The following is a 22,899-nucleotide window of genomic DNA, read 5'->3' as shown; positions in this document are numbered from 1 at the left end:
TTCAAGGTATGTAAAATAGGCAAAACAAAGGATAGTTGTATTAATATTTTTACTGGATGAGCTAAGAAAAGGTAAATAAATGTAAATTAAATAAGCCTTTAGCTTTATTTTTGCCTACTTTGAGCACTTTCTGATATTGCTTAGAAGACCAGGTGCCTTGCAAGCTTTTTGTAAACAATATGTAGAAAAAGGGATACCTTGTTTTGTTACTCCAGAAACAGTGAAAAAAGAAAAAAAAAAAAGTGCTTATGCAATCAGGAATTTTATGCTGTAAAAAGAGAAGGGAAAATATGGTAGCTTAAAAGCTTGATATGGGATTACAGTTGTTTTTAGCTCTTCATGGTTAAGCGTCTTTTACTACTGTGTCTCTTAACTCCCATAACTGATACTTTTGTTGGTAATTGAATTGTGTGATGATTGATTGCCATTAACAATTCCTTGAAGAGCACTACAAATTTCGTTTTTGTTTCTCTTCTAACTGTAGCAGTTTTTACTTCCTCTATTATTTGTGTGTTGTCACCCAGTGATGTATGTGATGAATAAATACCAAAAAAGGTATATACATAGAAAATAGTAAACAGATATATTTGCTGGAAAACATCTTGGAGCTCACTTCTACATGTAAAAGACTATGATGATACTCTGATTTGCTGTGGAATATTCACCATTATTTTGCTTTTGTAATAAGTAAAAAACGTATGATGAACAGATTAAGATGAGATGCTTTTTCTCTCTAACGGTACTGTTCTATTAATAACTGTAAATCTTGTTTTTTCCCCTCCTCCCTCACACCTGTAACAGCTAGCCGATGGCGGAACCTCTTCTCTACACCTGTCTCCTTGGCTTTCCCCTATAGTCCTGTTGCAAGACTCACCCCATATACCAATGGCTTTAATAGTCCCAGCTTCTCTAAAACCTCCAGTAAAGCAATACTAACACCCGAACGGACAGGTAATGCTTATCTTTTTATTGATTTACAGTGCTTACAAAAATGCTTGATTTAATCTAATCCTGCTAGCATTTAACAGCAGTACACTTTTTGGATGATTGTCTATGAACTCGCATGTCCGAGGGAGATTGTTGCGTTTTTTTTAAATGACCTAAAATATGGCTGTTAACTATAGGTGTTATGCAGCATGTTATGGGAAAGTGATGCTAGTAGATATAACTAATGAGTCACCCAATAGTACAGTTGTGACTGTATCAACTTAAACAGTCCCCAGCTTTGTTGCTCATTTCTGCCCCATGGTGCCCCTTCCTTGCGTCTGCAGAAACATACATGCAGCTGTGTAATGAAATTGCAACGAGAATTTCTCTATGATAAAAAGAGCTGGCAAATCTATGCCTGTTTTCATACTAGTCTTGTTGCTAATGTTTAAGATTTATTTTTTTTTCTACTGATTTTCAGGGAACACACAAGTCCTAGGAAAGCTGGAAACTTTCTGTGGTCTGTAAATTGCAGGGATTTGCATTTTCCTTCTTCACTACAGATATCAGGAGTCAGTTTGTATCTATGACTTCTCTTAAACTGCAGTGGTAGTGGAGAAAATAATCTTCTGGGGGAGAGGCATTAACATTTTATTGCTGGCTGGAGCAGGCATGGGCTGAGGATGTCAGCATCAGTATCCCACCGATCTGCATGCAGTGTTCCTTACGATGCATGAAATCACTGCAGAAAGCCCTGTTTTAAGGGATATGGGCACTGTGGGTGAGATACAGCTCGAGACAGCGCCTGCTGTAGCTGTCTGCATGTGAGTGAAATGTACTCCCTATTCAGTGGGATGAAGCCTAGTTCCTAAATGAACTCATGCTGTTTGAGATAGCCTCAGGTACCTTGTCTAGCTTCCCAGTGCTGCTCCAAAAGAGCACAGCTGTTACTACCTCTGCGGAACCTCAGGGACTGCTGTAACTTGCACATTTAAGAAAGAAAGCAAACACATTTACTCCATACAATCCTTCCAAAGCAAAGTAATCCCCTGCCTGTCCTTTTCTTTTGGAGATATTAGAAAATAGCTGAATTTAGGATGAATTTTAGGTGGCTGCTTTCAGCAGTGCAAGAGGATGCAAACACACCTGTGATACAAGCACAACTGGTGACCCATAGTCACAGCAATTCTTGCCCTGCAGGGTGTGGGTCTCTGGTGGTCCAGAGGATATTAGAAAATTATTTACTGTTTTAGTTGATTTAGGGATTTTTCTTTAAAGTTGGACAACAACTAGTTTATGCAACTGATTGCAAATTAGTTTATATTTCACTATCGCACACGGGGAAAAAGTAGAATCCAGAGCCTTTCCAAAAGATAGCTCTGTGAAGGAAGGAATGCTTTCTCTGTTGCATAATGTTCAATCTTAATTGTTACTGTCATTGATTTATATGATAATTATAAACAGTTTAAAAAAAGAACAGTACAATTAGCTAAACGGCTCTGACACAGCATCTGAGTACTGAGCAGAAGTTGGTGACACATACCCACTTGTTTTTCAAAACAGGGTAGGGAGAACCACAGTGCCACAAGAGAGATGCAAATGCCGATGTGGTTAGACTACACTAACAAATCTGAGCTGTATCAGAACAGTATTGGGTAAATTATTCATTGTCTAGGCTATGCAATGCTATTTTGGGAACAAGCCGAGGAATGATCCATTCCTACACTTAATACTTCTCATGAATATCAAAGCTCTTTGCTAATTGTTACTGAATTGAACTACACTTCTGAAAGTTTTTATGTGCTATTCAGAAAATGTTTTCAGGTATTGTAATGTAAAGAGCAGGTGATTCTGAATGAAAGCTGGCCAGACATATTTGTAGCCTAAAGTGTATGTTTTCTTACATAGGGTACATTTCTAGGAGTTCCCCTTTGAGTCCACAGTCATCCATAGACAGTGAACTGAGCACTTCAGAGCTGGAAGATGATTCCATTTCCATGGGATACAAGCTGCAGGACCTCACTGATGTTCAGATCATGGCTCGTCTACAGGAGGAGAGTAGGTGGTGCTTTTTTTGGTTTTCATAATAGTCTGAGGAAGATTTCCCATAACAGTTAAAATTGCTCCAGTCTGGTCTCCCGTCAAATGGTTCTTTTTTAAACGGTGTTGTCTCTTGAGTGGCAGGTGGAAAGACTCTTCACCTGCACGGAGAAGGTGTGCACGTTGTTGGGTTAAGGTTAGTCTGAACTGGTACTGGATTTCAAAATTTGATGTTTATATTTTTCTGAATATAAATTGAAATAAAATTATTTCTGGAGAGGGAAGATGCTGAAGCATTGTTCTCATACGTGCATTTCAAGAGAAAGGTAAAAATAAGCAGCTCTCTTGGCTTCTTTTGCCTCCACTTCAATTTTCTTAAATTGTCAGGTGAGTTTTGAAATTAAATGCCCCTTAAATACTGAATTGGGGCCTTTAAATTTAATATTTTGGTTTAAAACTACTGATAATGCACAAATCTGAGCCTAGAGTCTTCTTTGAGATAGATTATAGTTTAGCTTAATAGTAGTTTCTGTAAAATTTCTTTATTAATAAATAAAGGGCATTTGACTTAGAGGTCACTGAGACAGTAAGTGGAGTATCTGTTTCGCATCCTGTTAGTGACAAGTGAGATATCAAGGAGGAAGTGATGAGATTAGAAGCAAGAGAAATTCATAGATGGGGCCTGAATGAAAATGCCAAATAATAAGTGATTATATAAAACAAAAATAACAAAATGGGAAGAAAAAATCAGAGCTGTGGTCTGGCTGAAGCCACCAGACTGAGCAGGCAGAGTGATCACCTGTTGACAGGAGAACTTGCGGAGTATCTAGTGGCACACATCATGTTCTGCAGCGAAATTAACAAGTGTTCTAATTTTAAAAAGCAAAAAAATATATGACTGTCAAAGATACAAAGGATTGCATTACTTAAATGACAGCTGTGCTCATCTTTTTTAGAGTAAGGTTTAAAAAGTACTTTGGGTACTTAGCTCTTTAAAGAATCAGGGCATTGGCAGACTGGAAAGAAAAATGCTGGTTTTTCTTCTATTCTGTGTCAGGTGCAGTGGTTGTATCTCATCCTTGTAGCAGCAGCTGGTGGGGAATGTTTGAGCATGTGACAGTTGTTGACCACTTAATCCCGTGGAAGGTGGCAGTTCTATACGTGCACGCAGGCACGCTCTCTTCACAGCCAGAAATAGAAACTCCCACTCGAGGAGGGGGTGAGGAAGCATATTAAGAAGCTTCCATTATGAGGCAAAGACATCTGTTAAAGCTGAGGGCTTCTTGTAAGTCTAGGAAGGTTGTTATCTGCAGCTACTGTCAGATAATTACTTGGCTCCTGGAAGTGCAATGTTTTTTCCTTAGCTGCTGTGCATTTGGAGAAAGGAGGCATGTGCAAGGGATGTGAATGCTTCCCTCTCACTTGACCTGGAGCAAACAGGCTCTTACAGGGTAGTGCTAATAGCGAGATGGTTTTCAAAACCTGGCATTCTGAGAATAGGGTGGTAGGATTGTGTACCTGTGTAAAATACAGTTGTGTTACCACTAAGCCTTGTCCATGATACTGGATGCTATCAGGAACCAATTCTTGTTCAGGGAGATTGGAGAGCCAGAAGATCTAGATGGGTTGTAAGTTTAACAAATGTCATTGTAAATATTTTTGTTGCATGAATACAAAAGTTTAATATCAATAGCTTGGAAAACTAATGTGAGTGCAATTCCTCTAATTAAGAGTATTGAGAAGTTAAAAACTTACTACCCATGTGGTCTTTTTATTGGCAGAGAAATAGGTACCTCCTGAGGGTGGTTCATCTTAAGAAAGGCATCTAAGATGTCTTTTGGAGACTCCTGTATTCTTTTTTAGTATTAAAAAGATTTTGAGGGAAAGAATTCAGACTTAGATGCCTGAAAGGTAGATCAGATGCCTGAAAGGTAGATGAGATGAATCCTATGTCAGATCTTCAGCCTAATTACATTTTAAATCCAATTCTTGCTGTAAAATTGTCTGCTTACCTGCTTCTTTTTCAAGATTGAAGTGCATATTAAGAGTTAATCACTTAGCAGAAGCTGAATCATCCTCCTCTTGGAATTTACAGGCCTTAGGCAAGACTATGCTTCAACTTCAGCATCTGTGTCAAGGCACACTTCCAGTGTTTCTCTGCATGCGGGAAAAAAAGGGACATGCAGTGACCAGGAGTATGATCACTATAGTCTTGAGGATGAGGAAGAGTTTGACCACCTTCCACCTCCACAGCCACGTCTGACTCGCTGCTCCCCCTTCCAGAGAGGGATTCCTCACTCACAGACTTTCTCCAGTATCCGGGACTGCAGGAGGAGCCCTACTTCCCCACAATTCCCTACAAATACTTATCAGCAGCCCTTCTACTCTCCTCAAGCCCAAACTCCAGAGCAGCAACCAAATAGGATTAATGGAGGTGGGTTGCATGCTTTTCTGAGAAGTGGTCTTTTCTCTGCCAAGTGCCAGTGCCATTTTAAAGATGAATTGTACATAAATTGTGACAAATAGTTTAAGCTTGTGTAAATGATTAAGATATGTTAACTGTTAACTGTTAAGCAGTTTTCTACAAAATGTAATCTGTCATGACCTGGTCATGAAAGCTGTTGCTTTAGTCTGTTTTAAAATGCTGCAAAGTTGACCACAAATGAAGAAAGAAACAGGAAGTAAAGAAGAGCATGTTTTAGCAGGCTAATAGTCGGTTAGAAGAACCTCTGGGGCTTTCAAGCTTGATGTACACATGTCCATTGTGGATGCAGTAAAATACAGATCAGGGTTTTCAGATTTTCATTTTCTTTCTTATTCCTGAGTTTGCTGTTAATGCAGCTGTGCTGTGAGGGGTGCTTATGACACCTTGCTTCTGTTCCAGATCTTATAGGGGCTGATTGTTAAAGTAGTTGGAGATAATGTCACTCCCAAACTATCCTGAGACATTGCTGCTTTTTCGTACTGCATTTGAGATATGTTCTAGGGTCTGGAACATTTGTCTCTCAGTGCTTACTCACTGTTTAAATTACCCTCCATTATTGCTGTTTACTTCTTTTCTTTCCTTACTATAATCACAATTTTCTTCTTTCTGCTGCATTTTACTTTCCTATACCTTGGGTCTTCCCCCCAAGTTAATTCTAAACAGTCCATTTCCAGCCAGGGTTTTGTATGTAACATTACAGGTTACAGCTCACACTTGGGCAAGGAAATAAATGTGTTGTTCAAAACAACATATAGTTGCTATTTTTGGTGCTACAGGTATATGCATGTTGCTTTTCTGAAAAATGAGACATGACAGGTTGGTGCCCAAACCATTTCTATTCAAAGTAAGCCATGGCATGGAAGTATGATTGACAAGTGGCAGTATAGAAGGAGAGGTGATGTTAACAGAGGGTAGAGCAGCGTGGGTGTCTGTTAGTACAGCATTTGTGCCGTATTAATTTTAATGTTGCTTTTCTTGTCAGGGAGGTACAAGAATGGGACAGTAATGCTGGGCTTGCAGAAATGTTGGGAGATAGAAAGGAAGGCTTTGGGGCATTTTTGTTCAGGAATAAGAGAATGATGTGTTGTTGCCATGCTTTTATGTGGCTCCCAAATGTGTTTTAAATAATTTTTTCATGTTTCACGTCAATGGAAGTTAAGCATTGGATTTCCTGCATGGAAAGGCATGGATATTTCATGTCAGTGGAACTTAAGCACTGGATTTCCTGCATGGAATGGCATGGAAACCTTTAAGGCACTAAAAACACTAGACTCCTAGTTTATTAACTACAAAGTGTATAAATGTAAAACACCACCAATTTTATTACCTGGTTGACGTTTTTCTCAAGAACTCTGAGGATAATGTGTTTGGCATCACCCAGAAGTTGGACATGTGACTGCGGTTACCTGTTTGCAGGAATGACAAACAGTGCTATAATAGTCACTGTCTTTAGAAGGGAATTATCTCCTCAGCTTCCACACCTTCAGCCTCTAACACATGCAGCTCTGATCCATGTAAGTGGCAAATACTGATGGTGAGAAACATTTTACTTTGGCTGTGTTTTTTGGCAGACAAGGAGATAAGGAGTCAAGTGTTCACTGTATTGAGTATGTCTTCGTAGTATTACAACATCCTCTTATTAGCACATACCTTCTTGGCAACAATTTCATTGTCTCTCAAGAATTCCTACACGTTGAAATGGAGGTAGACTCCAAAACAAGAATTTGTCTGAAGCTCTCTGTGATGGATGATGTGTTCCACACTGTTAGTTTACCCAGCCAGTTGAGAAGGAGGGGTGTGAAAGATGGAAGAACTGAACTTTCAGTTTCTGCCTTCAGTATATGTGGAAAGCATGATCCATAATTAATAATTGTCAAAAATACCATGTGCTGTGCTGACTTGGTCATTCCAACAGTCTTCCCAAATCTTTATTCCTCTGTCTTCCCCCAGAGAGATCACTTACGTTCTTGTATGTGCAGTCAAGGGTCTGGCCCCTGCTTCATCTGGTCATTCACAGAGCTCTTCTTAAAAGAAGAATAAGCAGCAAGTAACTGCTGAATTTTGACACTCAGTCTGGGGTAAAAAACCCAGTATTTAGCTTTGACACAATATTCCCTCAAACTAGTCCATGTATTAGCTTAATTACAATTTTTTGCCTTTAGGCAAATAGTTTGAGGGATGCTGCCCTACTTGCTTTTCGTAATGTTTGGTATGGTACTCTAGTTGAGGTACCTAATTACCTGCCCTGTAAAAAATATACTGAAGGTGTGATAAACCTGGAAAACTCTAATAATAATTACTCTAGGAGTATAATATTGGTTGCCTGATGAGAAGCACCTACATTTAAATGCTGAGATGTGGATGCCCACCTCTGTATGAAGGGTCTAATTCAGCTGCCCACATATAGCTACATGAGGTACTTTGATGCACCTTGGCTTCACCATCACCCTGTGTCAGTGCTGTTTAGATTCCATAAACAACCCAGGATCTCTGAGGTGGCATGAGGTACCTTCACATAGGCACTGACCTGTGCACCAGATGTCTGGTCTCTTAAGTATAGCCAAAGGTCTGCTTGTTCTCCATCCACAGGGTTCCATTTTAGGTAGCAGATTTCTGTTGCTCTGGTGATCTTCTGCCTTTTCTGGGGTTGAGAATAGTCTCTCAGGTGTTTTCCAGCTGTGTTGGAAGCTATGCTTTTGAGCTCATACATTGTTCTTGGCAGTGTATTGTAGCAAAGTGCTGCCCTTGCTGTAAAATTGACACACGGCCCTGTTTTAAATTGCTGTACATCTATTTGAAGATAAAATTACATACTTCTGGACCACACTACACCATGTAGCCCCCACTCTCAGGTCCAGGTTCTTTATCTCGCCTTAACCCACTCATGTCTGAATGAATGGTGCCAGTCATATTTACTGCCAGTCCCCAACAGCTTGCTGTACTGGATGGCTCCTGGTAAACGCTATCAAAAATGGCAGGTGTGTGCCAATCTAAGTATGTTTAGATGTGAAATATGTTGCAATATGTTTAAAGTGTATCTGGGGCCACTTGTAGCATGGGCTGTAGGTGTACCTGTTGTTACCTTTTAAACAGCATTTTCACAGCCACTGTCTGTAGAGTCTGTGTATTATCTTTGCTTTCTAGTAGGTTTTATTGCCAGTTCTGGCAAGAATATAGTAATAGATAAGCTTTGTGTGAAATTTTGTTTTCCTTGTTTAATTACACTCTCTTCCTAAATCAGCTGAATTTTCTGTAATGATGAGTTACATCAGAAGAGTTCCATTTGTAAACTTTCTAAGGTATTCTGATTTTCAGGGATTTTTTAATTGGTTGGTGGGTCAGAAATAGTTAATTTAAAGAAGATCTGAAAGAGACAGGAGGTGAACACCTCTTGAGTACCGGTTGTAATTAGCTGAAGTGAATTTGTCTAGTTAGTGTGTGTTTTATACTTTAATAAAGCCTTTAACATGTTTGCAGTGGAAAGATTTTTGCTTACATCTCTCTCCCCTTAGTCTAATTTGAAGAAGTTATTGGTTAGCAACTTAAAACACTGCTAACTATTAATATCAAGAATACTTTATATATAGTAATTTTCATATAAGAAATACCACCGAAAGTCATAAAACCAAGCTGGTTTCTGCTTTATATTGTCCATAAATATACATTCTTTTAGTTACTTTGATGCAAAAGTACCTGCTGCCACTTTAACTTTTTAAAAATATATTTTATTTTTCTTCAGTAATTTTATTAATTTTTAATAGCTGTTAGTATTTTTGCCCTTTATACTTCCGATTTTCTGAAACCACAGGTAATGGTTAACTATAGTGCTGTGAAATGATCCAGAGTAATCAAAATCCAGGATAGACAAGATACTGAAAATAGGATTAATTTTCTTGTGTTCAGGCCCACTTTCCCTATCTTGAGAGCAGCTTGCTCACAACCTTTTATCCTGGCACCCTTTATTTTATGTGCATTTTAAGGTGTACATTTTTATGATACGTGAAAATTGGAAACTTTGTACTTTGGACAAATTATTCCAGGTAAAGAAGGAGTTTATTATAATACAGTGAGAAGGTGGATGAATAATACGTGGTTCATGGTGTAGCAATGCATTCAATCTGGTTAATCTTAATAAATATTTTCCATTAGCTTTTCATGTTGATTTTTAGCTTGGTTTTTAGCTAAGTTTTTAAGTTGGTTTATACCTTCATAAACAGGCCACAGATGCCATTCACTTGAAAAACTTTGCTTTTATTTTCCAGAAATTAATAGTTATGAGTTACTTTCTTGCCTACACTTTGAAAATATTATGGACATCATTGGCTGTTGCCTCAGTTTGAAAGCTGCAAATGTGGTTTCTGTTTGTTGTTTGGGTTTTCCAAGCAAACTCCAGACACCATAGAAGAGCAGCATTTCAAGGGCAGTACAGTGTGTTTAGATATGGGTTCAGCATAGACTTATGAAGTGTTTTCTGCTCAGAACCTCTCTTGCTTGGTAAGAAAGGAAAAATTCTCTCTAGGAAATTGTTGCAGACTTTATGACAGAAAATGAGGAAAATAATCTTAACGTTGCCACCTTTGCATTATATTGAGGATAGTGATCAGTGGGGAACTCATAGAAGGCTAGTGGAAAAATCTTTAATCGGCTCTTAACTATCTGTGGTGAGAGACATATTCCTGTGAAGCCAGGACGAGGTAAAGTAGTAATTCTGAATAAAATGTAGGTATTGACAATACTGAGAATGGCATCACTCACTTACCTGAAGGACTTGCTTTAGTCTGTATTTGTGTTTTTACACACTGATGTCTCTGCTGCATCAGCTGATGATTCCACAGACCTTTAAAAAGACCCTTGTGTATTTGGGATGTCACAAATGTTATAATTATAACAAATATAATGCAGATACTCATCTCAAGTCTTCACAGATGAGGAAGAGAAATTAATCCAGTGAAGTGAAGTTGTAATAGAGTCTACAAGTTTAAGGATTTCAGAATGCACTCTGAATGTCTACATAATATTAAAATCAAGAAGCATGGGTTTTTTCCTTATGGTTTTACCCTGACTTTACAATACAGATAAGGCAGAATTGAATTTGCAGGATTTGTGTGAAGGATTTAAATATGTGTAAGGAACTGCTAACATAGCTCAAACAGTGATACAGATTTCTCTGAGACACAAATGATTGTGATTCATTGTATCACACTCCTGCACTTTTGGTGAGGTTTGGGAGTCCTTTTGTTCAAATAAAACACTGACAACACTTGCAGAGAATAACAGTGAAGGAATAAATGTGTTTTAAGACACTTCACTGTACAGTCTACATAAGCCCTCCTTGTAAGGAGAACCTCATTGGATGAGACATTTTGGCAGATAGAAGATGATACTGACCAAGGACTGCTGCAGAAGTCCCCATCTGGCCTCCCACCAAGAATGTACCTCTTCTGAGGTAGCTTTGCTCCGAGGACAAGGTCTGCTTGTGTGCTACATGGAATTAATCTTCGGCTGGTGATAGTAGTAGGTCAGGGAAAGGGAAAAAAAGGAGCAGTGGAACAGGGACGGCCACCAATGGTGAGGGGATCAGAAGACACAAGGCAGGTGCTGCCTGTTCTGGTGTCCTGCCGGAAGGAAGCTGGACCACTGATCCCGAGCTGACTTCAGAGAAGAAATAGTATCAGTGGAAGAACTTCCTGGCAAAAAATCAGAACCGAAGCAGCTGGGTGAGAGGCGAACTGCTGTCTTCACTGTAATTTTGTGCAATGTTTGACAAAGAAGGGACACTTTTTCCTGCTTTTTGACCTGTTTTTAGCAGTAGTGAATATGATCTGTGCTGTGGGGTGGCCTTTTCATGCCCATTTTCAGTTGAGGGCAGAGGATCCTGTATTTCTCAATTCCCAGCTTTTCTTGTGCTGTAGAGGCAATGGGCTAATTCAGCATGGATGCCACATATGGAGGAAAGTGTAAACATGCAGTAGGCAATTTTTGATGTTTCATTCTACTGCAGGTATGTGAAAGGGCAGTGTATGCTGCCTAGAGAAAGATCATGAAATGACAAGCACATGTGTATATGCATAATTTATTCTTAGAAGGTGGTAATAACCAGGAGCTGTTTATTAACTCCCCTTGCATGACCTATCCTTGAATTTTCTTCACACTTACAAATACCTCAAGAAGTCAATGGCTGTAGGTCATGATATTTTATCTCGGAGAAGGCTGGGGAAGGCAAAGATACATATGTGATGTTTTATATGGCTGCATTCTACTTAAACACCCTATTCATTTCAACCTAAATTATAGTTGAGACTCAGTAGTGGGTCACAGTAATAACTGTGGATGCTGTTAGAGATCGAGTCCAGTTGACTGATGACCACCTTGCCAACTAGACCATGGCATCAAGCGCCACACCCAGTAATTTCTTGAACGGGTGTAGGTCCTTTGAAGTCCCATACTGGTGTTACTATCCACATCTTCCTAACAAAACAAACTGCAAGCAACTGATGATTTTTATAGGTTTGCCACTGAAGCAAATTAGTGCAGAAGAGGTAGCAGAAACTGTAGCAAATTCCAGCATTCATCACAAACAGGACTACATGAGCAAATGAATTCTCAGCTGAGAATACATCTCTACTCCTTTACTTCTCCTCTCTATTCGTTTTCTCATCAGTCTTAGGAGAGCAAAGAGGTCTGAAAAGGAAAGCAGCTTGGAAAAATATTTTTGTTTTCTTCTCGTATTTTCCAGCAAGTTCATATCTAGTCACATCTCAGTGGCCTGAAATAATACTAAAATCATATAATTCCCACCTTCTGCTTCCATATATTAAGCTCGCAAGAGCCAGTGTTTCATGTACAAACAAAACATCTGTAAGACTATTTCTGCTGTTCTTAGGAGGGAAGCAGGTGACAGAACAAACTTCAAGAAGGAGATGAAAGAGGATGCATCATCCAAGGAGATGAAAGCTGCAAATGCCATCAAGGCGAACATTTCTGGGTTTTCCCCCAAACACAAAACTGACCTGGTATTTTCATTGCTTTTCAGGGCCATTTATCTCAGCAGACACAAGGACCCATCAAAGAAGTAACGCAACTGCTTGATGGATGAGAATTTACAGGTGCAGCAGGAATCTGCTGCCTGAGGACTGAATGAATCAGCAGCAGAGCAAACTGCTGGAACAAGAAGGGACTAATGAACAGGAGGCATGTGGCCACCCAAGACATGGAGGAAATCCAAGCTACTTCTGTACCTATTTTTCTGCTATTGTAGCTGCATCCACTGGACAGTTCAAGGCACAAATAATGCTGGGGTGGCTGATGCAGACCCTGAGTGGAAGACCATGTAGAGTCCAAAGATACTAAATGATACTAAAAAAAGCGATTTTATGCAGTGCCATCTTCCCTACCACCATCCTGCTCAAGCTCTTTTTCCTCAAGTTCTGTAATGTTGAATTAGGATTTCACCTAGGACTTTGAAAAAGGGTAGGCTAGGACTCCAGAATTAACAGTAGCTACAGACATTCCATATTCATGATTTTTTTGCCTCTCTTGGCCAAGGATTGCATTACAGGGTGACAGTTCCCTCTTCAGTTTGCAAAATTCTTGACTATTTTAGAAATAGATACATACGGTAGCTGTATGGGTGCTATTGTTTGCATCCCCAGGACAGTTTAGGAAGCCTGATAACTGTTCTATCATTGTTACATCACTGATATTAATACTTAGTACCTGGCTGCACCACAGTGGTAATCCCTTTGCTAATGTTCATGGCTGTACCATTGAGAGTTTTGGTCTGCCACTGTCAGTAATTAGTCACTGAAGCACAATTCTGACTCGTTTAATGAAAGATCGTCCATACAGTAGTTCTTTATTAGGATTTGACTGTACTCTAGTTTCCAGGGATTCAAACCTTACATTTCCTTTTCCTGGTGGAGATAGATACAGACTTTCTCTGACACAGGTTGCTGGAGTTATGTAGGCATCACATGTATTGAAGTTACTGTTAGTGAGTCCTAAGAACTTGTATAGGTAGAACTGTACTGTCACATCTTATTACTTTCCACTTGTTAGCAGCTTTAAGGATTAGAGGAGCTAATGATGGTGCTAAATAGGTTGTGTATTTATGTGGACTGATCAACAGAGATTTCTAAATAAATCTGTTGTTTCTGTGAACTGAACTTGCCCTGTATGAGCCAGGAGGTCGACCCATGCCAGCAGTTCCAGGCAGGGTGCTGTGTTGTTCCTATGCATAAAACCAAAACATCAGTCTGGAAATGCCCTGCTCTCTGTGGGAGAGAGCAGTTGTAGCTGCTGTTACAAGACAAGCATAGCTGTGCTTTCTGTTGCAGTGTAAGAGCAGAGGGCAGGCAACTGCCAGCCAGTGGGACCTATGTCAGGAACAGCAGCTGGTGGCCTCTGTGCTGGCCATGCTATGAGGAGGGACATAGCCACCTCTGCAGGGCGCAGCGCTTGTTTCTGAACCTGGCCAAGAGGCAAACCTTGGTGATGTTGTCAGTGACAGTTTAATAAATACCCACTGTTTTCCCACAGTGGTGCTTTACTGAAGTCTGTCACGTCACAGGATCGGGTCCTTCAGTCTGTGCCTTTTTGCCAGTCTCTTCTGATTGTACAAAACTGAGTCATCTCCCTTTGGCCCAACGGCAGAAGAGACCAAAAGAGTTTTCCCTTAGACTACCTGATGGTGTTACGGTTGGGAAGCTGCCTTGAGATGTCAGGAAGGTTTTGGTTTCTTTCTTCAAATGCACTGGTGTGAGTGGGGTTGCAGACGTCCTTTGACCTCTTAGACACTTGCCTTAGCTGTTGTACCCCCCCCCAAAATATTTGGCGCATTTGCAGCTTGCTTTTTGTGAAAAGCCCTACAAAAAAGCCTATTCTGAAAATGCCTATTAAATCAGATACCACAAGTGAAGTAGGAGGGAGAAGCACCAGATTTGAAAATTCTTACATCAACCCAGGGCTTCAAGCAACTGAACAGCATCAAGACTTTGCAGGTTTTGCACGTGGCTGCCTGCAGAAACTTAACATGCTAACAAGGTTAGGTTCGGAATGGAGTTATTTAGCATCTTATTGGCACCTGAAGGCAAGACTTCAGTCACTTAGGATGGATTTATCTTACCTGTCTTTAGACATCCACAGAATAAATAGCTGTGTCTGACTGCCAGTGCAGACTTGCTTTTGTATTCACTGCAAAGAAACAGGCACATTTAGGGCATGGTTCACCTGACCTACTTTACACATCTGTGTGAAACTCATCATTATTCATTGTTTAAATCCTTGCAGTTCCGAAGCTGTACTGCCTGTTGGTGTCTTTAAAATTGTGAATAATCATGCTGTTACAGTAGTCATAATGGTTCAATTTGAAGGCTGTCAATAACATACTCATGTTCTTCTGGTAAAGCAAAACCTCTCATTTTATTGAAATAGTTTGTTATAATTCTGATTTTCTACAGAAATTACATGGAGGTGGCTTGTGTTCTTTGGAAATTCTGACCTGATTATGGATGTTGTCTCCTTTTGCTCCAGACAAACTCCGCAGAAGCATGCCTAACCTCACTCGGATGCCAAGTACCCCCACCATTAGCAGTACTGCTGGCTTTGCTGGTTCTCCTGTCACTGTGAGGAATAGTCAGAGCTTTGACTCCAATTTGCATGGAGCCAGTAATGGGATTTCAAGGATGCAGTCGTGTAGTAAGTACCTGTGTGTGTTCTTTGGCTGCGTGCAAGGGATCGATAAAGCAGTAGAATACATGTCCCGGTCACTGACCCTTTGTTCTATGAAAAATTAAAAGCAAACTGTTCTTTTGCACCAGATTTTAATACACCTCAGGATTTTCAAAGTTTCCATTTTGGAAAGCAAGTTCTGCCAGTCTTGTTATTGAGAATTTCTTCACTTTTTTTTCCTTTGCCCATTCATCTTGTGCCAGCATTAAAACTGAATTTTTTATAAGTAGTAGTGTTGTAGAAACACGAAAAATGCAATTAATTCATGTGAGATGACATTTTTAGTTTTGATACTACAATTGAAAACTGCTTTTCTTGGTAATTTATACAATGCTGGTTGTACAGTACACTGTATAAACATTGTCTTAAAATACATGACCTCTCTCCTACTGAAGTTGAGCCACTTTCTTCTGAGGAAATGCAGTAAACAGAGGGTTATATTCTCAAGTATAATATACTTGTTGAGTGGGGGAATTTAAATTGCTCTGTAACTGGTTTAATTTAAGTGACTTCTTGATGGGGGGATGGAGGGGGTATTGATCTAGTAGATGAATCATGTAGAACTTGAGCAAGATAGATCAAGATCCAAACCCATCTTTTTTAGCACTGTAGCTGAGGTTCTCTGAGTGGAAATAGGAAAAGTGGATGTTACTGGACACAGGCAGAAGAAAAGAGGAAAAAAGAATTTGGGAAGAAAGGATTTAACTTATGCTCTCCATTTCTTGTGAGATTTTGAAGGGAGAAGTTGGCAAAAACTTTTCCTTTGGGTGTTTTTCTTTCAAATTTGAGCAGAAGTTACAAATGTCTTCAAAACAATTAAATTGCCTCTTTTCTGAAAAATATTCTTGACTGATGGTTTTATTTTACTGTATTTTGTCCTGCTTGTACAGGAGAATGGAAACAGTTCAGATTCCCACATGGATTTTCATGGTTGTGCATTGAGAGTTTAATTTTATTTAATATTTTAGAAATATCTATTTATTTGCGTGTTCATGCTCTTATATATGGGTGTGTTTATAAAATTCCATTTTCCTGAAATACTCTTTTAAAAAACTATTTATGATAAGCAGCTGTGCTGGAGTATTTCAGGAGCTATGTTATAACTGTTTCATAACAATATATTGCCAGTATAATCTGAGTCACTCCCTTGCAGTTTTTCCTGTGTCTTTGAATGGTTTAAAGATACTCTTTTTTCAAAGACTTGAAAAAGGGTTGCTCTAAATGTAGTGTCTTAGTTTATATGCTTCAGGCTTTTGACAGTTTGCTTTTGATACGTGGACTTGGAAAGTGATGCATGCCAAATGTACACCAGAGGGCAGGATTGGGTAGAAAAATCTGTATATAAAGCTTCTGGAGCTCATAGCATTGATTTAAAATTATAGTTTGCATAACATCAGCCTTTGAATATGCTGTTACATTCAAGACCTTCTATAGCCTTTTTATTGTTTTTATGCACAAAGCTTAAACTTCTGTGATGCTTCATAATGCTTTAATGCAATGTTGCTTGAACAAGATGTGGTTGTTACAGGCCATCTTACAAAAATCAAAATCATCTAACAGTGACTAATTTATACCTTCAGCAGTTTCTCCAGTTTAAAGCTCTAAGTGTGTAGATGGATTTAATGTGCTTATAATGGCTAATTTAATCTCTGTGGGGAGAAAGAAGGATCAATATGGACTGGGATTTTTTTTAGGGATGGGGGTGGAATGGGATATTTTAGTTCAGTGCACTGTTACTCGATACAGTATTGGATCCAAGAGGTTTTTCAGCAGTTTGTAATCAGGAAGTAAATTGCGTAATGATGTGTTTATCTTTATTCAGATCTATCTAGAAATGAGCATAACTACCTGGTGTTATTTGTTGCATAGTGACCTTGTTACTTCCTTTTCCATCACTCTTCACAGTTCCATCACCAGGACAGCTTCAACACCGAGTTCACAGTGTGGGACATTTTCCAGTGTCTGTCAGACAGCCTCTCAAAGCTACTGCCTACGTAAGCCCAACTGTACAAGGGAGTAGTAACAACAGCAGTATTCCAGTGTCCAGCAACTCGCAGCTGTATTCCAACACTGGGATCCCAATGCCAAACAAGACTGCTGGTCAAGGCATTGTAGGGCGCAGTGCTCTTCCAAGACCGTCGCTGGCCGTCAATGGGAGTGGCATTCCCAGAAGTAAAATTGCACAGCCGGTTCGAAGGTGAGGGTTCAACGGGCCTCAGTCTCTATGTGGATGGCTTAGGCTTAAATTGTGGAATTTTTTTACCTCCTGAATATGAAGCTATAAAACATAAGTTTCTGTCTCCCAGTGCTGAGCCACTGAATGGGTCAAGATTGCTTGCCAGAAGTAGTGATGGACAATGCATGCTGGTAGCCCCTGGTAAACTGTGATAATGGATAGTGTGTAGTCACATGTAAATAGGAATGGCTTGCCACCTGTCAGTAAGAAATCCAAACAAATGGAAACCTCATATCATTAACTGATGTGTCTTACCTTCTCCCAGACTTTTGCCTACTGCTATTTCAGTGTCACAGCATGAGCAAGTCTTAGAGTGCTCAGATAGAAAGAGCTGTGTCCCTGTTGTTGTAAATGGGAGTAGTCTGTACAAATGCAAGTCGTACCATTACAGCATTGGGAGGAAGGAAATATCCTGGATAGTACAGTCTTGGAACATCTTTTCAATTCCAGCTGGGAGACAATAGGCACACAGGGAATCCTAGAATATCACATAGTTGCAATAAGCTGTACTGTTAAGCAAATGCATTTTTTTGCATGGAAAAAAATGATAAATTCATCTTCAAATTAATTACTTTAAAATCAAACAATAAAATAAGCTTGATGCAAGAGATTGTGTTTTAATCACCTTGTAATAGCTGGGAGTTAAACTCTTAGCTGCATGTTCTGTAATTAATAGGAATTAAGTCTTTTCAAGGATAAACTTCTCTCAACTTGAGTTAACTCCACCAGCTATTTCTTCCCATTGCAAACATCCCTCGTCTTGTGAGGGCCTGCTGTGTGACCACCTCATTGTCTGCTGGATGAACTGTCACTGTTTAGCTCTCATCATTTTTGTACTTTTCACTACATACTGGCTAGATCCAGAATAAGTTCAATTGTTCACATTCTGTCTTTGGTTGAGCTACTTGGGGATTATACTGATGTGACTGACAACAGATTTTGACCAACTGTGGTGAAACTTTGATAAAGAGCCGTCAGGTTTCTTCTTTGATGAAGACTGTACCATGAGATTTCTATTATAGCTTTCTTTACTCTCAGCTGGATCTCTCTCAGTTAGAGTTCTTTATAGCTGAGGGTTTTCTTTCCTTTTTTCTTTTTCCTTTCCTTCACTTCATGTTCTTCTCCAGAGCTCTTAAATCTTTCATAGCAACATGTGAGGAAGCCTTTCTGGGTCATGAAGACCAGTCCCTTGCTATTTTGTAACTTCTCATACAACAGACAGTATTAAAGAAAAACAGAATTAAGAGGTTTCAGTGGGAGGGTGAGACACTGTACTCTCAACAGTGTTTTTATTAGAAGCTGATTCAAATTAGTAACAAAGCTATTTACAGTCCAGAAAGTCTGGGCTCCTGTCTCCTTTCCTTCAAATGTACTTTAGCAGCATCCTATGCCATAGAGCCAAACCAGTGATAGTTTGAAGATGGATGATCTTTGCACTGTGGGAATGAAGAGTTCACAGGACTTGAAAAGCAAAGCTCAGTCAAAAAGACTGGAGCTCAGCCTCCAGTTCTTTAACACCCTTGTTTAATTTTATTGATTCATTAGGAAAAATACAGGCAATTTCAGTTCGTACAGACTTTTCTTGGAAGGAATTCACTTGTCAGTTTTTTTCACTGTGTTAATTTCTAATGAATGGTATTAGATTATGAATGATTATTAGTTTGAGTCTAGCTTCTTTCACACTTAAATAGTGTTTTTAGTCATGACCTGATTAAAAATAGAACAGGTATGTTGGTTTTTTTTAAATAAATCAGATGTTCAGGGAGAAGTGCGCACTCAGAGCAAATCTGTCTTCCTACCTTTGGCCAGACTGTTAAGTAGCCAAGTTAGTGGTATTTTAGTACTTAAAATAGGTTCTTAGACACAGTATATTGGGGTTCCGTTATGGAACTTCAGTATTTACTGCATAGGATAAAACACTGGATGAGGGAATGCTTTTAATATTTTTTAATATAAAATTAAAATAGCCAAGATAAATAATTTGGCTAAATGTTAACTGCTTTTCTCCTTATCCTCCAAGATTCAAGCAGTGTAAAGAAACTGTGATGGTACAATCCATCTCTTCTTAGCCTTAGAAGTCAGACAGCACCTTTTTCTTTCTCCTGTTGAGTGGATCCACACAACCCTCAGCCCTTTCCAACTCCAATCTCAGGGCTTCTTGCAGACCCCACCTTCCAGTTCTCTGTGTTTTAGCCTTATGCAGTGTGAGGGGCAGTGGGGGCACCTTCCCTTAGGGCAGGGTGAGCAGGGAGCTGAGTGGGACAGCTGGGCTGCCCCGCAGTGCCCAGCCTAGAGCAGCGCTGATGGTGATCAGGGTCAGGCAACACTCCCAGTTTCCAGACAAGTCCACAGTGGTGAGGCAGGTTCCAGCTAAAGCCAGAAAGTCAGTCAGCAGCTCAGGGTCTGGATCATGCCACACACCACACACAACTGTGGCAGGAATGTAAGCATACCTGTGGAGCCAGGGCTTGCTTGTTCCTGCTGCCTTGCACTGGAGCCAGTCACTGCTATCCAGCTGGTGATGGAAAAGTAGAAATGCACTACAATCCCTCCAAAACTCTGTTGTCTCAAACAGTGTAATGTGATACCTACAGCTTGTGCTTGTTTGAAATGGTTTTCAGTGCTGGCACATTTTTCTGTCAGTGCCCTGTAGCAGAGATTCACCTCTGAATACATAGCAGTATTAGAATTATTTTCAAGTTAGCTAATTATTCTCCTTTTTTTGCCCTGATTTGGGGTTTTTTTGAACATTATTAAACATACTTGCTTCTTTTTTTTTCTGGAAACAAAGCAGCAGTTGCAGAAAATAGCAGAGGCAGATTATGTTCTTAGTCACAAGTAACTGGATTTGTATCAAAGATAAGTGATGCTGCACCAAAGTGGAGCTGCACAAAAGCAGCTTGGCTGAATCTAAGTTTAACCAACTATTTTTATTTAAGTAGTGTTTTTGCTACTTAAAAAGCAGTTGTAGCAGAGAGTTGGAGCTGCTCTGAGAGTTGACTGGCTGCCTGCTTCACAAGATACCTCTGCCTTTTTACAGTAAAAAGCATTTGGAAGGGAAAGGAGGCATAAGTAACTTACTGCAAAAGCAGAGTAGTGTGAAAACAAGGCTTGAGATCTGCTTTTATATGTAATAGTTTCACAAAATTGAAACATTTTTTTCAGCAAATTGTGGTGTGACAAAATTACGTCACATGTGGCAAATCAGAGATAGCGCCTGCTGTGTTACCAGTGAACTGGCAGTTAGATCAAGTCACGTGGTTGTTTTTCCTTTTTGTAGTTTTACTTGAAATGGTTGCCTCAGTAGTAGCTGGAGGGTTTGGATAATGGTCAGGAAGTATTTTAGAAGTCCTCATTGATGAGTGGGAGATGCAGCCCAGGTGTGAGGGTGGGGACACAGAGGATGGTGAGTTCCTGTCAGGAGTCATAGTGCTTGAACTGGTGGCTCTGGAAACACATTGTCACATGTCCTGGAAAGAGGGTCTGGAGCAGAATTCGGTGGAGTTCTTCAACTGATAAAATTCGTCGCTGTTTGCACAGTATTTTTATAAACTGCTGGTTTTTCATGCTTGCTGAGCACGATAGCTTTCTGGAAAGTGTTTCCCATTAGATCTCCGCTGCCTATAGTGACAAAAATATGTTTTTATTGTCTTTAGCCCTGAAAAACCAAATCTTGCCGTTTAGTGGCATCTCATGCATGATTACAATTATTCTCTGAATTCCTTTTTACAAATCTTTCATGCTCTTCTCACTGGAAGTGGCCTTAATTTCACCATAGATCTTTACATATGCATTTATGTGTAGCCAGAAATATACCAGAGTGATATCTCTGAGCAAGCCCCAAAGCCGTTGTCACTGCAGAAGTAAATTATGTCTTTTACCTTGATCTTTCACAGGAGATATGACTTCATTTTCCTTTCTTTTTTCCCCTGTCATTTGGTTAATACAGTTTCCTTCAGCCTCCAAAGCCACTGTCGTCACTGAGCACGATGCGGGATGGGAACTGGAGAGACGGCTGCTATTGATGAAGGTTGCCCCTCAACAGTGGAAAACACAGTGTGAATTTCATTACCCAGCTGGCTGGGTAACAATGATTTGGAAAAGGAGGGTCATGCAGTATTATTTTGCCCAGGATCTTAATCTGTAACCATCTACAATGCCATGTCATTTTTAAAAAATGAGCATCTTATCAAATACTAATGTTGCACTTAATCAGTTACCTGAACAGCTGCATTGTTATCAGACTAACAATGGCAGTGTTGGCATTTGGAACTGAAGAAAGTATTACATGTGTGAAAAATACCAGAATATTTCCTTGGAAGGAACTAGGAGATTTTCCTTTTGGGCAGCTTTGCCGTACTGAAGTTCTGAGATAATTTATTCAGTGTAAAGGCATCATGCATTTTATTTGGAATTTTGGGGTACTTATGTATGTGCTTGAATTTTTTTCTAGTGTTTTCAATACATTTTATTTTGTATACTTAAGTTCATTTAAACTTGCCTGAACCTTGAACTACAGAGAGATAATTTAACTTTTTCTGTGCCATAAATAATATTTTTGGGGTAATGTACTTTTTTAGCTCTAGGAACATATCTTAGAAAATCTTACCATTGGCAATACCAAGCAGTATATTTATGTTGCAGAAGCACAAAAAAAAAAGGTAGCATTCACTGGAAATTGTCATCCAGCTGGGTCAGCATGGTTTTTGTTGGTCTATCACCATGTGTTGAATTGTTAATTTATTGTCATAGTGTTTTGTATTTAAAATGGCAGCATAAATCACGTTGCACTTACAAAGGTACAATGATCATTAAAACTACTGTTGATTTTCAGTACTTTATTACAAAGAATAAAATTGTAATGTTTTATTAACAGTTGCTTATGGAAAATGAGTTTTAATGCAAATCTTTTTGATAGATCTTTTACAAAATCCAGTTGCACTAATCAATGCTTTCTTATAATGGCATATGACTTAATATTTGATTACAACTGTGTATACTGCTGTTTTGGAATGTTTCAGGAAATAAAGAATCTATTTCAGCAATAATGCTCTTCTTCAGTGTGCAATGTAAACATTGTCAGAATTTTGCTACTCACATCGTCTTAGCTCCTGAAGTTTTTACTTAGTTTTTGTAAAGACTGTGCTGGATTTTTGCAAATAGTAACTGAATTACCTGAAAAAAAAAACTTAATTGCGTTAGAAGGCCATGGTATGCCTAGAAGACAAATATATATTATTTTCAAATCAATCTTAGTATGATCTTAAGAGACTTTTTCAATTTCATGTTGAAAGTGTGCTAGTGCAAATGTGACTTGCAGTTGGAAACAGAATTGTGTACCATTCACTGTGGCTATGAATTTGCTCTCAGTTTTGCTCCACAGTTGCTTGAGGACCTGCTTTTCTAAAAAGGGAAAGGTAAAATAAAAAGCAAAGGGAAAGTATTTAGTGGTGAGTAAAACTTTCATTACACTGAGAAGCGA

The 22,899-nt window shown here is 39.3% G+C and overlaps 1 protein-coding gene across 3 annotated transcripts in view; it reads left to right on the top strand.

The window, feature by feature from the left end:
• The window catches only part of SLAIN1 (SLAIN motif family member 1), a 52,456-nt gene extending 29,991 nt beyond the window's left edge, over positions 1–22,465 (top strand). The window contains exons 3-8 of one of the 3 annotated variants that reach the window (XM_008643673.2): positions 802–951; positions 2,836–2,985; positions 5,063–5,401; positions 14,984–15,148; positions 17,087–17,378; positions 21,367–22,465. In XM_008643673.2, coding sequence (XP_008641895.2) covers positions 802–951; positions 2,836–2,985; positions 5,063–5,401; positions 14,984–15,148; positions 17,087–17,378; positions 21,367–21,442 — 1,172 coding nt within the window. In that variant the 3' untranslated portion in view covers positions 21,443–22,465. The remainder of the gene's footprint in view (positions 1–801; positions 952–2,835; positions 2,986–5,062; positions 5,402–14,983; positions 15,149–17,086; positions 17,379–21,366) is intronic. The other 2 variants (XM_008643675.2, XM_017725803.1) reach the window with 2 other exon arrangements.
• Positions 22,466–22,899: the final 434 nt, after the last annotated feature.

Source organism: Corvus brachyrhynchos, unplaced genomic scaffold, assembly GCF_000691975.1.
Source record: "Corvus brachyrhynchos isolate BGI_N302 unplaced genomic scaffold, ASM69197v1 scaffold121, whole genome shotgun sequence".
In the NCBI taxonomy this organism is placed as follows: domain Eukaryota; kingdom Metazoa; phylum Chordata; class Aves; order Passeriformes; family Corvidae; genus Corvus; species Corvus brachyrhynchos.
The sequence above is the reverse complement of the archived record's forward strand: the minus strand, read 5'-3'. Positions and strand labels throughout refer to the sequence as shown.